Source organism: Cherax quadricarinatus, chromosome 7 (assembly GCF_038502225.1).
Source record: "Cherax quadricarinatus isolate ZL_2023a chromosome 7, ASM3850222v1, whole genome shotgun sequence".
In the NCBI taxonomy this organism is placed as follows: Eukaryota; Metazoa; Arthropoda; class Malacostraca; order Decapoda; family Parastacidae; genus Cherax; species Cherax quadricarinatus.
In genome coordinates this window covers 18,976,254-18,991,253 of record NC_091298.1, presented here as the reverse complement: position 1 = coordinate 18,991,253, position 15,000 = coordinate 18,976,254, and the positions used below count along the sequence as shown (strand labels likewise).

General features: G+C 41.2%; 1 protein-coding gene across 1 annotated transcript in view; it reads right to left on the bottom strand.

Annotated features, from left to right (window-relative positions):
* LOC128686994 (putative neural-cadherin 2) overlaps window positions 1-15,000 on the bottom strand; it is a 919,537-nt gene that overhangs the window by 54,677 nt on the left and 849,860 nt on the right. The window contains exons 11-13 of the mRNA XM_070082349.1: window positions 2,139-2,315; window positions 1,033-1,221; window positions 418-631 (exon numbers count right to left, since the gene is read on the bottom strand). Of these exons, the coding sequence (XP_069938450.1) occupies window positions 418-631; window positions 1,033-1,221; window positions 2,139-2,315 (580 nt within the window). The remainder of the gene's footprint in view (window positions 1-417; window positions 632-1,032; window positions 1,222-2,138; window positions 2,316-15,000) is intronic.

Here is a 15,000-nt window from a genome sequence, read left to right as displayed (position 1 = left end):
AATTAACAATTGCAATGTTATCTGAAACATTGCTTTAATATTAATGGAGTATAATAAACAAATTTGACTTGGATTATATTCAGCACATTATTGTCGTGGGCGACGTAAACGACTTGTCGTGGCTGACCTAACAGCTCACACTTGTCGTGGGTGACCTAAACAACTTGTCGTGGGTGTCCTAAACAACTGCTCGTGGGTGACCTAAAGAACTCACTTTTGTCGTGGGTGACCTAAAGAACTCACTCTTGTCGTGGGTGACCTAAAAAACTCACTTTTGTCGTGGGTGACCTAAAGAACTCACTCATGTCGTGGGTGACCTAAAGAACTCACTCATGTCGTGGGTGACCTAAAAAACTCACTTTTGTCGTGGGTGACCTAAAGAACTCACTCATGTCGTGGGTGACCTAAAGAACTCACTCTTGTCGTGGGTGACCCTGAAGGTGTCAGCGACGTGCTGGGGGGCCCTGGGGTCCAGAGCAACAGTGAAGGGGGGCCCGTGGCCCTGACGCCAGTCGTCAGGGTCTCCCAGACGGACCCTGGCCACCACCTGGGCTCCACCGTTCTCCACCACCTGCACCTGTCGCGGCTCAGCCAGGAACGGTGGGTTGTCGTTCACGTCTGTTACGTTCACCTGCCACAGCAACCAACACCACCACCATATATAAACTGATTTATTACTCACTACTCACTTTATTACTCTTTTTATTACTGACTATTGCAAATCCATTGTATTACTGACTCACTGTATCACTAACTTTATTACTGACTAATTTTATTACTAATAATTGCTGAGATTATTACTGTCCCATTGTATTACTGACTCACTTTATTACAGACCCATATTATTACTGACTCACTGAGATGATAAGGTTATCAGGAAGTCACTAAGATACTAACATTGCAAGACTCGCTAACACATCATAGTTAAACTAAGATTACCATTGTTAGTCTCACTAACACTGCTGTTCCACTCACTAAGATTAACTACCATTGTTAGTCTCACTAACACTGTTGTCTCTCACTGTACCTTACCGTGAGGGTTGCAGTAGCTGTCCTGGGTGGGTTACCGTCGTCCACCGCCCACACCAGCACAGTGTGGGCGGCCGCTGTTTCGCGGTCCAGGTTGCCCACCACCCACACCGCCCCTGATCCATCGACTCCGAACTGTCGCCCAGGATCGCTGTCCTCAGCTATCTTGTAGCGCACTCCGCCTTGTCCTCCCTGTGGGGTGGTGATTAGTAGTTGTTAGTGGCGGCTATTAGTGGTGTAACGCACCCACCTGTCTCCTCTGTGTGGGTGGTGGTTAGTGGTAGGTAGTGGTGGCAGTTGTGGTTAGTTATAGTTAGTGGCTGTGTAATGATGGTTAGTTACTGGGTAGTAATGGTTAGTTACTGGGTAGTGACGGTTAAAGGCTGGGTAGTGAGTGATGCTTTTTGGGTAGTGTTGGTTAATGGCTGGGTATCACGGATCTACCTTCATTTGCGATGATCTGCGATCGCGTTTCGCGAATAGGCACAGATATTTTTTTATCACTAATCTGCTATCATTGTTAAGTTTCTAGAAGCATGTCAAGCGATCTCGCTCACCTACCATACACCGTGTGGCAAGCTAGCGCTAATTGTCATATATTAAAGTGTGTAATGAAGTCAAATGAAAATGTAAGCTTATGAACGTTACAGAATGGTCACTAACAATAATGACGGCAGGACTTGAGTCCTGGCGGTGTGGTTTAGAGCAGTGCTTGCACTCTGAAGGAGGGGGAGGGAGGAAGGGAGGGAGAGGGAGGGAGAGGGAGGGGGTATACTGCAGTTCGGAGGGTCATTTGAATTGTGATGTCTACCCTCACTTGGCAAAACAACTGTTGAATGAGTGATGGTGAATGTTTTTTTTTTTTTTTTTTTTTAGCCACCTTGCCTTCCTAGGAGACAGTAAGTGTGTTATAATAATAATAATAATAATAATAATAATAATAATAATAATAATAATAATAATAATAATTCCGTAACAAATATAAAGAAAAAGGGAGAAGATAAGAAAGAGAGGGAGCTGAGAAGATGAGATGAAGAGAGACAGTGGTTGGTACGAAGGAAGGCAGCAAGCGACCAAATGAAGACATCAGAAGAGGACTAGTGACTAGCCTTGTCAGGGTCGAGGGCGGTGAAGGTAGTGAGGAGAGTGCCTGGAGGGGTGTCCTCGGGTAGAGTGAGGTGGGCGTGGTCCTCACTGAACACGGGGTCGTTGTCGTTCTCGTCCACCAGCCTCAACGACACCCACGACTCCGCTACGTGATCAGGAGTTTTCCATCCCTCCTCTCCCTGCAGGATTATTGGACAATTATGTTTTAAAGCCCAGCAACTGCCCTAGGGGTCACTAAGGCTACATGTCACCTGTACACCACAAGAATCTGTCCCAAAAACAGGGATTAAACTCCAAGTGTATATACCGCGAGAGATAAATACTTCTCGGTGTATACATACTCTATTTTATCCTTAAGTAGAGAGGCATTGTGGGAGAGGCAATGAGAGGAAGTGCACGATTTAGGAGGCTACAGGGGTACATTAAGCGAGTGCACTATATCTTCTGAGAATTTCCCCTGCGTGATTCTAGGTAGATCGTTCAGTCGTCCGCTGGATTATAGGAAATTATAAGCAGTTTGACTGGTCAGAGTGCAATTACGAGACGAAGGATAGAGCCCTCATCACTCCTTGGGCTAAATAATCCACACGGGCTTAGTACTTCACGGCTCCGAAATGCAAAAGGGAGTATAAAAAACGTTCCCTACCCAGAGTAGTGGGCTATTTACTCTCAGTGTCAGAGGTGGGGTATATACCTTCTTACTCCCCAGGCACGATCACTGAACTTAACTGCCATACCGCCTACAATACTGATGATACAAGTTGTAGAACAAGCTATTGTTGACAAACCTATAGAGCTTTTCCCAGTCATGACTTGATGAAGCTCTGTACAGAACGAAATGTTGTCCCAGTAAATGTTTGTTCCGCAACTGTCGTTTCTTCACAAGCATTATCACGATCAGTCATTACCCATTTATTTCCCGTTTATAGCTAATGAAGCAGAGCTGTATTCGTGGTATCACATCTGAGTATATATATATATATATATATATATATATATATATATATATATATATATATATATATATATATATATATATATATATTTATATATATATATATGTATATATATATATATATATATATATATATATATATATATATATATATATATATGTGTGTGTGTGTGTGTGTGTGTGTGTGTGTATGTGTGTGTGTGTGTGTGTGTGTGTGTGTGTGTGTGTGTGTGTGTGTGTGTGTGTGTGTTGTGTGTGTGTGTGTGTGTGTGTGTGTGTGTGTGAAGCTTGGGTTGTGAATGCAGCAGCGAGGAGGCGGTTGGAGGCAGTGGAGATGTCCTGTCTAAGGGCAATGTGTGGTGTAAATATTATGCAGAAAATTCGGAGTGTGGAAATTAGGAGAAGGTGTGGAGTTAATAAAAGTATTAGTCAGAGGGCTGAAGAGGGGTTGTTGAGGTTGTTTGGTCATTTAGAGAGAATGGATCAAAGTAGAATGACATGGAGAGCGTATAAATCTGTAGGGGAAAGAAGGCGGGGTAGGGGTCGTCCTCGGAAAGGTTGGAAGGAACGGGTAAGGGAGGTTTTGTGGGCGAGGGGCTTGGACTTCCAGCAGGCGTGCATGAGCGTGTTCGATAGGAGTGAATGGAGACGAATGGTATATGGGACCTGACGATCTGTTGGAGTGTGAGCAGGGTAATATTTAGTGAAGGGATTCAGGAAAACCGGTTATTTTTATATAGCCGGACTTGAGTCCTGGAAATGGGAAGTACAATGCCTGCACTTTAAAGGAGGGGTTCGGGATATTAGCAGTTTGGAGGGATATGTTGTGTATCTTTATACGTATATGCTTCTAAACTGTTGTGTTCTGAGCACCTCTGCAAAAACAGTGATTATGTGTGAGGTGAAAGTGTTGAATGATGATGAAAGTATTTTCTTTTTGGGAATTTTCTTTCTTTTTGGGTCACCCTGCCTCGGTGGGAGACGGCCGACTTGTTGAATATATATATATATGTATGTATATATATATATATATATATATATATATATATATATATATATATATATATAGGTAGTAGGTTGGTAGACAGCAACCACCCAGGGAAGTACTACCGTCCTGCCAGATGACTGTGAAACAAAAACCTGTAACTGTTTTGCATGATGGTAGGATTGCTGGTTTCTTTTTCTGTCTCATAAACACGCTAAGATAACAGGGATATCTTGCTACTCCTACTTACACTTTGGTCACACTTCACAGACACGCACATGCATATATATATATACATACATCTAGGTTTTTCTCCTTTTTCTAAATAGCTCTTGTTCTTTTTTATTTCTTCTATTGTCCATGGGGAAGTGGAAAAGAATCTTTCCTCCGTAAGCCATGCGTGTCGTATGAGGCGACTAAAATGCCGGGAGCAATGGGCTAGTAACCCCTTCTCCTGTATACAATTACTAAAAAAGAGAAGAAGAAAAACTTTATAAAACTGGGTTGCTTAAATGTGCGTGGATGTAGTGCGGATGACAAGAAACAGATGATTGCTGATGTTATGAATGAAAAGAAGTTGGATGTCCTGGCCCTAAGCGAAACAAAGCTGAAGGGGGTAGGAGAGTTTCAGTGGGGGGAAATAAATGGGATTAAATCTGGAGTATCTGAGAGAGTTAGAGCAAAGGAAGGGGTAGCAGTAATGTTAAATGATCAGTTATGGAAGGAGAAAAGAGAATATGAATGTGTAAATTCAAGAATTATGTGGATTAAAGTAAAGGTTGGATGCGAGAAGTGGGTCATAATAAGCGTGTATGCACCTGGAGAAGAGAGGAATGCAGAGGAGAGAGAGAGATTTTGGGAGATGTTAAGTGAATGTATAGGAGCCTTTGAACCAAGTGAGAGAGTAATTGTGGTAGGGGACTTGAATGCTAAAGTAGGAGAAACTTTTAGAGAGGGTGTGGTAGGTAAGTTTGGGGTGCCAGGTGTAAATGATAATGGGAGCCCTTTGATTGAACTTTGTATAGAAAGGGGTTTAGTTATAGGTAATACATATTTTAAGAAAAAGAGGATAAATAAGTATACACGATATGATGTAGGGCGAAATGACAGTAGTTTGTTGGATTATGTATTGGTAGATAAAAGACTGTTGAGTAGACTTCAGGATGTACATGTTTATAGAGGGGCCACAGATATATCAGATCACTTTCTAGTTGTAGCTACACTGAGAGTAAAAGGTAGATGGGATACAAGGAGAATAGAAGCATCAGGGAAGAGAGAGGTGAAGGTTTATAAACTAAAAGAGGAGGCAGTTAGGGTAAGATATAAACAGCTATTGGAGGATAGATGGGCTAATGAGAGCATAGGCAATGGGGTCGAAGAGGTATGGGGTAGGTTTAAAAATGTAGTGTTAGAGTGTTCAGCAGAAGTTTGTGGTTACAGGAAAGTGGGTGCAGGAGGGAAGAGGAGCGATTGGTGGAATGATGATGTAAAGAGAGTAGTAAGGGAGAAAAAGTTAGCATATGAGAAGTTTTTACAAAGTAGAAGTGATGCAAGGAGGGAAGAGTATATGGAGAAAAAGAGAGAGGTTAAGAGAGTGGTGAAGCAATGTAAAAAGAGAGCAAATGAGAGAGTGGGTGAGATGTTATCAACAAATTTTGTTGAAAATAAGAAAAAGTTTTGGAGTGAGATTAACAAGTTAAGAAAGCCTAGAGAACAAATTGATTTGTCAGTTAAAAATAGGAGAGGAGAGTTATTAAATGGAGAGTTAGAGGTATTGGGAAGATGGAAGGAATATTTTGAGGAATTGTTAAATGTTGATGAAGATAGGGAAGCTGTGATTTCGTGTATAGGGCAAGGAGGAATAACATCTTGTAGGAGTGAGGAAGAGCCAGTTGTGAGTGTGGGGGAAGTTCGTGAGGCAGTAGGTAAAATGAAAGGGGGTAAGGCAGCCGGGATTGATGGGATAAAGATAGAAATGTTAAAAGCAGGTGGGGATATAGTTTTGGAGTGGTTGGTGCAATTATTTAATAAATGTATGGAAGAGGGTAAGGTACCTAGGGATTGGCAGAGAGCATGCATAGTTCCTTTGTATAAAGGCAAAGGGGATAAAAGAGAGTGCAAAAATTATAGGGGGATAAGTCTGTTGAGTGTACCTGGTAAAGTGTATGGTAGAGTTATAATTGAAAGAATTAAGAGTAAGACGGAGAATAGGATAGCAGATGAACAAGGAGGCTTTAGGAAAGGTAGGGGGTGTGTGGACCAGGTGTTTACAGTGAAACATATAAGTGAACAGTATTTAGATAAGGCTAAAGAGGTCTTTGTGGCATTTATGGATTTGGAAAAGGCGTATGACAGGGTGGATAGGGGGGCAATGTGGCAGATGTTGCAAGTGTATGGTGTAGGAGGTAGGTTACTGAAAGCAGTGAAGAGTTTTTACGAGGATAGTGAGGCTCAAGTTAGAGTATGTAGGAAAGAGGGAAATTTTTTCCCAGTAAAAGTAGGCCTTAGACAAGGATGTGTGATGTCACCGTGGTTGTTTAATATATTTATAGATGGGGTTGTAAGAGAAGTAAATGCGAGGGTCTTGGCAAGAGGCGTGGAGTTAAAAGATAAAGAATCACACACAAAGTGGGAGTTGTCACAGCTGCTCTTTGCTGATGACACTGTGCTCTTGGGAGATTCTGAAGAGAAGTTGCAGAGATTGGTGGATGAATTTGGTAGGGTGTGCAAAAGAAGAAAATTAAAGGTGAATACAGGAAAGAGTAAGGTTATGAGGATAACAAAAAGATTAGGTGATGAAAGATTGAATATCAGATTGGAGGGAGAGAGTATGGAGGAGGTGAACGTATTCAGATATTTGGGAGTGGACGTGTCAGCGGATGGGTCTATGAAAGATGAGGTGAATCATAGAATTGATGAGGGAAAAAGAGTGAGTGGTGCACTTAGGAGTCTGTGGAGACAAAGAACTTTGTCCTTGGAGGCAAAGAGGGGAATGTATGAGAGTATAGTTTTACCAACGCTCTTATATGGGTGTGAAGCGTGGGTGATGAATGTTGCAGCGAGGAGAAGGCTGGAGGCAGTGGAGATGTCATGTCTGAGGGCAATGTGTGGTGTGAATATAATGCAGAGAATTCGTAGTTTGGAAGTTAGGAGGAGGTGCGGGATTACCAAAACTGTTGTCCAGAGGGCTGAGGAAGGGTTGTTGAGGTGGTTCGGACATGTAGAGAGAATGGAGCGAAACAGAATGACTTCAAGAGTGTATCAGTCTGTAGTGGAAGGAAGGCGGGGTAGGGGTCGGCCTAGGAAGGGTTGGAGGGAGGGGGTAAAGGAGGTTTTGTGTGCGAGGGGCTTGGACTTCCAGCAGGCATGCGTGAGCGTGTTTGATAGGAGTGAATGGAGACAAATGGTTTTTAATACTTGACGTGCTGTTGGAGTGTGAGCAAAGTAACATTTATGAAGGGATTCAGGGAAACCGGCAGGCCGGACTTGAGTTCTGGAGATGGGAAGTACAGTGCCTGCACTCTGAAGGAGGGGTGTTAATGTTGCAGTTTTAAAAACTGTAGTGTAAAGCACCCTTCTGGCAAGACAGTGATGGAGTGAATGATGGTGAAAGTTTTTCTTTTTCGGGCCACCCTGCCTTGGTGGGAATCGGCCGGTGTGATAATAAAAATATATATATATATATATATATATATATATATATATATATATATATATATATATATATATATATATATATATATATATATATATATAAACATATTCCAGATTGACTTCCTAGCTTAAGCTCTCCTAGACTGAAATCCTAGCTACGTCACTGCACTTCTGTTGGGCTAGATTAAGTAACATTCATCAGGAAACAGAAGTGTACCCCGATGCGGGTCATCTGACCGAGGCCTTCCGCTGGCTTGCCCATCCAACCTTTTAAAAATAGAAACTGCACTTCAATGATTCCATGAGTTACTTTCTCTGGCAATAAGGCGTCCTGGCTGAACGTATAGTGGTACGTTATCAGTCGAAATCCTTGGATATAAATTTGACTCAATATATACACACTGAGAGATATGCATCTGTATATATACCCTTCTCATTTAGTTCATTAAAACCTTAAAGAAACCATTCTCTCTCTTTTTTTAATCTCTAAATATAAAGAGGAAATGATACTACCTCCAGTATACCTAACTTATTCGCACCATCCTCCCCAGTTCCCTAATCTCCGTCCCATTAGCTCGGGTTCGTACCGTGCCCCCATAAAAGTGTTGTTTTGGGAATGGGTAAAAAAATCAGTGAGCTGATTGTAAAGAAATTTGATATAGGGTAACAGCAGCGTATATTTCTAGAGGAACGTTTTTAAATAGAACCTGAAACTGAATATGGCTGAGCAAATATGTTGAGAGTTGAAATAAATGTTTGGTAAAAGTTATTTAAAATATAGCTCTGAGACAATGTTATTTATTTATTATTATTATTATTATTATTATATTTTTCTTATTTTATTATTATTCTTATTGTATTTTTGTTATATTATTATTATTATTATTATTATTATTATAAATTTTATTATTATTATTATAAACATTATTATTATTACAAATATTATTAATAATGCTAAAAAATTTCTGCTTAACAAACACCTCGACGAGGGTTCTCACATCAACATTTCGAAATTACTTGTGTTTTTTTTTTTTTAGTAGTTATATATTCATGATAACTGAGACTAAAATAATTTAATAATTTTGCCGTGATTTGTTACAACGGGAAACTCATATAAAAGCAACAAGGAAACCCTGGCAGCGAGAAATACATTATTAATTCCATTTTCTAGAACGATCAATCTGTCTTTAATTTTCTCTTTATTTCTGGCAGTCTTGAAAAATAAAACAGGTTTTTCTTATAATTTGTGACTGGAAACGTGTATATTATTATTATTATTATTATTATTATTATTATTATTATTATTATTATTATTATTATTATAATAGCTGTGGGGAAGCGCTAAATCCGTCCGGGTCTTCCATCGCCTTAAGGAGTGAAAGACAATGAGTTTCGACCCAAGGATGGGGAGGACAGGTCAGATGTCTTGAATCAAGAGCCCATCACCGGTATCAAGAGTCCATCACCGGTATCAAGAGCCCATCACCGGTATCAAAAGTCCATCACCAGTATCAAGAGTCCCCACTGCTGGGGAGCTGGACGAAGTATTCGAGAAGTAGCTCTGAATTGTTATCTATGTTGTTTTACTTTCTATTGTACTTTTGTGAATGTTTTTTCAATGTATTTTGTCTTTAAACAAAATATATATTAAATATAGAGGGTAGTAGAAGAAAATTTTCAAATAGCTTCAGGCAGAACCTTGAGTTTTCCTTGAAGCAAGTTTATTCTTTTCTCTGAGGATGAGAGTCCCCAGGACAGTTCTAGAGGTGGTACATATATATATATATATATATATATATATATATATATATATATATATATATATATATATATATATATATATATATATATATATATATATATATATATGTATAGTTTATTTTCAATAAGTCGGCCGTCTCCCACCGAGGCAGGGTGAACCAAAAAGAAAGAAAATCCCCAAAATGAAAATACTTTCATCATCATTCAACCTTTCACCTCACTCACACATAATCACTGTTTTTGCAGAGATGCTTAGATTACAACAGTTTAGAAGTATATACAGTACGTATAAAGATACACAGCATATCCCTTCAAACTGTCATTATCCCAAACCCCTCCTTTAAAGTGCAGGCATTGTACTTCCCATTTCCAGGACTCAAGTCCGGCTATATAAAATAACCGGTTTCCCTGAATCCCTTCACTAAATGTTACCCTGCTCACACTCCAACAGCTCGTCAGGTCCCAAATACCATTCCTATCCATTCACTCCTATCTAACACGCACGCTTGCTGGAAGTCCAAGCCCCTCGCCCACAAAACCTCCTTTACCCCCTCCCTCCAACCTTTTCGAGGACGACCCCTACCCTGCCTTCCTTCCCCTACAGATTTATACGCTCTCCATGTCATTCTACTTTGATCCATTCTCTCTAAATGACCAAACCACCTCAACAAACCCTCTTCTGCCCTCTGACTGATGCTTTTATTAACTCCACACTTCTCCTAATTTCCACACACCGAATTTTCTGCATAATATTTACACCACACATTGCCCTTAGACAGGACATCACTGCCTCCAACCGCCTCGCTGCAGCATTTACAACCCAAGCTTCACACCCATATAAGAGTGTTGGTACTACTATACTTCCATACATTCACTTCTTTGCCTCTAGAGATAACATTTTTTGCCTCCACATATACCTCAATGCACCACTCACCTTTTTTCATTCATCAATTCTACGACTAACCTCTTCCTTTATAAATCCATCTGCTGACAGGTCATCTCCCAAATATCTGAAAACATTCACTTCTCCCATAATCCTCCTCCCCAAATAGATATCCAGTCTTTCTTTATCTAAATCATTTGATACCTTCATCACCTTACTCTTTTCTATGTTCACTTTCAACTTTCTACCTTTACACACACTCCCAAATTCGTCCACTAACCTTTTGTTGAGAAATGGTATTACCAACTAAGATATAATTTATAAATTTAAATATGGGAAACACTTAGCTGATAAAAGACAGCAAATCGTCTACACAGCCGCCCCTGCAGACGAGATCTTGAATTGTTGTCATGATCATCTCTCAATGGGCTGGAATAGATCATAATTTGTAAGATTATAAATTACCCCTAGGGGGTGTTATGTCAGCATATTTCATACACTGATTGTTGACAAATTACATACTTGTTTGGACTCAAAAGTCCGCACCTTACTGCCGACTATAGGTTGATTACAAACTCCTTGCAACTCAAGAACTGCACAGTCCCCCGTACTACAAGAAATTCGTAACCTACCTTGCTCTTGTAGTGTGAGCTATGGTGTTCTTCACACCTTCGACGGATATCGGTGACTTGATAGAAGCTGAAGTGTCCTTGGATGTCCACGTCTTCCATAGTCTAGGAATACGCACACTGGTACACTATGTTCCACAAGATTTGTCTTTATTGTTCACAATCTTATCACTAAAGAAGCTGATCACACTTCTCTGTAAGTGTTTATTGTGTTTTGTGAGATACTTTGTTCACACGAACGCGCAGATCAGTGTTCTTTGTTGGTTATCCTGGCAACAGTGTGATTCCCAGTAGGGTCAAAAGTAATCTGAAGACCCCACAGCGCCCCACGCCGTCACTCCCCTAGCACAAAGGAAAAGCTGACCTAGTACTTTTACTTCCTTGCCACTTCCTCCATGAAGCAAAGCAGAATGTTTGTTTCTTGCTGTCTTAAGCATAGACAACAATGTACACTATCTTTACCATGGTAATAAAGTGGGAGTAGGATTTTCCTTAAGTGTCCTGCTAATGTAAGAGATGAACTGTCTGTTATTAAGCTACACTTTGCAACACAGGACCGCAAGGAGCGTCGAGCCACGTCGCTTACTGGTACTGCATCTGGGATCAAGTACTCGTTGTAGCAGTAAACAAGATGCTTGCCCCTTCTGAGAGGGCTGGGCCCCTCAGGGCTGAAAGGGGCTGAAGGGGGCTGATACCCCCCTCCTGGAGAAAATTTCTCCACACCTTTGCAGTTTTTCTTTAGAATCTCCCATAAGCACAGTATCATCAGCAAAAAGTAACTGTGTCACTTCACATTTTGTATTTAATTCCCCATAATTTAATCCCACCCCTCTCCCGAACACCCTAGCATTTACTTCTTTTACAACCCTATCTATAAATATATTAAACAACCATGGTGACATTACACATCCCTGTCTAAGACCTACTTTTACCGGGAAGTAGTCTCCCTCTCTTCTACACACCCTAACCTGAGCCTCACTTAACTCATAAAAACTCTTTACAGCATTTAGTAACTTACCACCTATTCCATATACTTGCGACATCTGCCACATTGCTCCCCTATCCACTCTATCATATGTCTTTTCTAAATCCATAAATGCAATAAAAATTTCCCTGCCTTTATCTAAATACTGTTCACATATATGCTTCAATGTAAACACTTGATCTACACATCCCCTACCCACTCTAAAACCTCCTTGCTCATCCGCAATTCTACGTTCTGTCTTACCTCTAATTCTTTCAACAATAGCCTTACCGTACACTTTTCCTGGTATACTCAGTAAACTTATTCCTCTATTATTTTTACAATCTCTTTTGTCCCCCTTCCCTTTATATAAAGGTGACTATACACGCTCTCCGCCAATCCCTAGGTACCTTCCCCTCTTTCATACATTTATTAAACAAAAATACCAACCACTCCAACACTATGTCTGTCCCCCCTGCTTTTAACATTTCTGTCATGTTCCCGCCAGTTCCAGGAGGGATGGAACAACGGACAATTTTGACCCCCACGATGCCTTTTACCTTCTCACAAGGTGCTTAAGTCTGACCAGGTTTATATATTTCCTAAGATGTGCACCTTCATATGATAATCCTATACTGCACGAATATGACAGTATCCTGAGAAATACTTTTCCGAAAGTATTTAACCGTACTCTAGAAGATGGGCTGTGGGATCATGCTACACTTCCAGTCAAACTATAGGCGGCATTGGTTTCCGCAAGTCATCACAGATTGCGCTACCTACTTTCCTGTCCTCATGTGTTGCATTCAGTGGACTTGTAGCAGCGATTCTCCCTGAACATCTTAGGGACAAGACTGGAGTCCATGACCAAAAGTTCGTTGATGGACCCATGATCTGGGATAATCTAACGGGCTCTGAAACTAGACCTGCTTCCCCCAACAACTACAAACAGTTACACTGGGATGGCCCAGTAGTGGAGAATATAGCCTCAACAATGGTTCAGAGTTTGTCGGGGAAGGACAGAGCCCTCCTCCTGGCAGTGAGAGGTCCTCATGCAGAAGACTTTCTGTTGGCTGTTCCCAACTCTAGCCTTGGCACACGCCTCGACCCACAGACCATCCACAATGGTGTTGACCTTCGACTTGCCGCCCCTATTCTCGCCGATCACGGGTGTATTTGTGGCAGTGAAGCAGCAGGCCGATTCGGGTACCATGGTATTGTGTGCTGTAAATCCGAGGGAAAGATTGCAAGGCATGAAGAGGTTAATAACATCAAGAGGAGCCTCACAACAGCCGGATGCCCAGCAATAAGGGAGCTATCCCAAATATGCTGATCTGAATGCAGCCAAAAGCGCCCCGATGGTATCACCCTTCAAGCCTGGACAGACGGCAAGCAGGTGGTGTGGGAATACACATTTGCATCTACCTTGGCTGATACCTATATCCAATATACCAGGGAGGAAGGAGGGGCAGCTGCCAGCTTCAGGGAGTCTCAAAAGTCCAGAAAATACGGAGAGCTTGCCCATCATTATATGTTTGTTCCCAAAGGCTCAGAGACCCTTGGCCCATAGGGAAAGAGTTCATGTTCACAGAGATAACGCCTGCTGTATCTTCGGTACGCGCCCCATATTTACACCAGCAATGTATCTCTTAATTATTTTGTACCATATTATGTAATAAATTATACCTATTGGTAAAAGATTGAAAGATGGGGTGGTAGGGGAAGTGGAATATTCAAATGGCTTTAGGAAGATATCCAAATATTCTTCCTCGAAGCCTTTTTATCCACTTCCCCAAGTCTATACGTCCCACAATTTGCACCAGAGGTGGACCCCATTATATATATATATATATATATATATATATATATATATATATATATATATATATATATATATATATATATATATATATATATATATAATATATATATATATATATATATATATATATATATATATATATATAAATTTTTTTTATTATCACACTGGTCGATTCCCACCAAGGCAGGGTGGCCCGAAAAAGAAAAACTTTCACCATCATTCACTCCATCACTGTCTTGCCAGAAGGGTGCTTTACACTACAGTTTTTAAACTGCAACATTAACACCCCTCCTTCAGAGTGCAGGCACTGTACTTCCCATCTCCAGGACTCAAGTCCGGCCTGCCGGTTTCCCTGAATCCCTTCATAAATGTTACTTTGCTCACACTCCAACAGCACGTCAAGTATTAAAAACCATTTGTCTCCATTCACTCCTATCAAACACGCTCACGCATGCCTGCTGGAAGTCCAAGCCCCTCGCACACAAAACCTCCTTTACCCCCTCCCTCCAACCCTTCCTAGGCCGACCCCTACCCCGCCTTCCTTCCACTACAGACTGATACACTCTTGAAGTCATTCTGTTTCGCTCCATTCTCTCTACATGTCCGAAACACCTCAACAACCCTTTCTCAGCCCTCTGGACAACAGTTTTGGTAATCCCGCACCTCCTCCTAACTTCCAAACTACGAATTCTCTGCATTATATTCACACCACACATTGCCCTCAGACATGACATCTCCACTGCCTCCAGCCTTCTCCTCGCTGCAACATTCATCACCCACGCTTCACACCCATATAAGAGCGTTGGTAAAACTATACTCTCATACATTCCCCTCTTTGCCTCCAAGGACAAAGTTCTTTGTCTCCACAGACTCCTAAGTGCACCACTCACTCTTTTTCCCTCATCAATTCTATGATTCACCTCATCTTTCATAGACCCATCCGCTGACACGTCCACTCCCAAATATCTGAATACGTTCACCTCCTCCATACTCTCTCCCTCCAATCTGATATTCAATCTTTCATCACCTAATCTTTTTGTTATCCTCATAACCTTACTCTTTCCTGTATTCACCTTTAATTTTCTTCTTTTGCACACCCTACCAAATTCATCCACCAATCTCTGCAGCTTCTCTTCAGAATCTCCCAAGAGCACAGTGTCATCAGCAAAGAGCAGCTGTGACAACTCCCACCCTGTGTGTGATTCTTTATC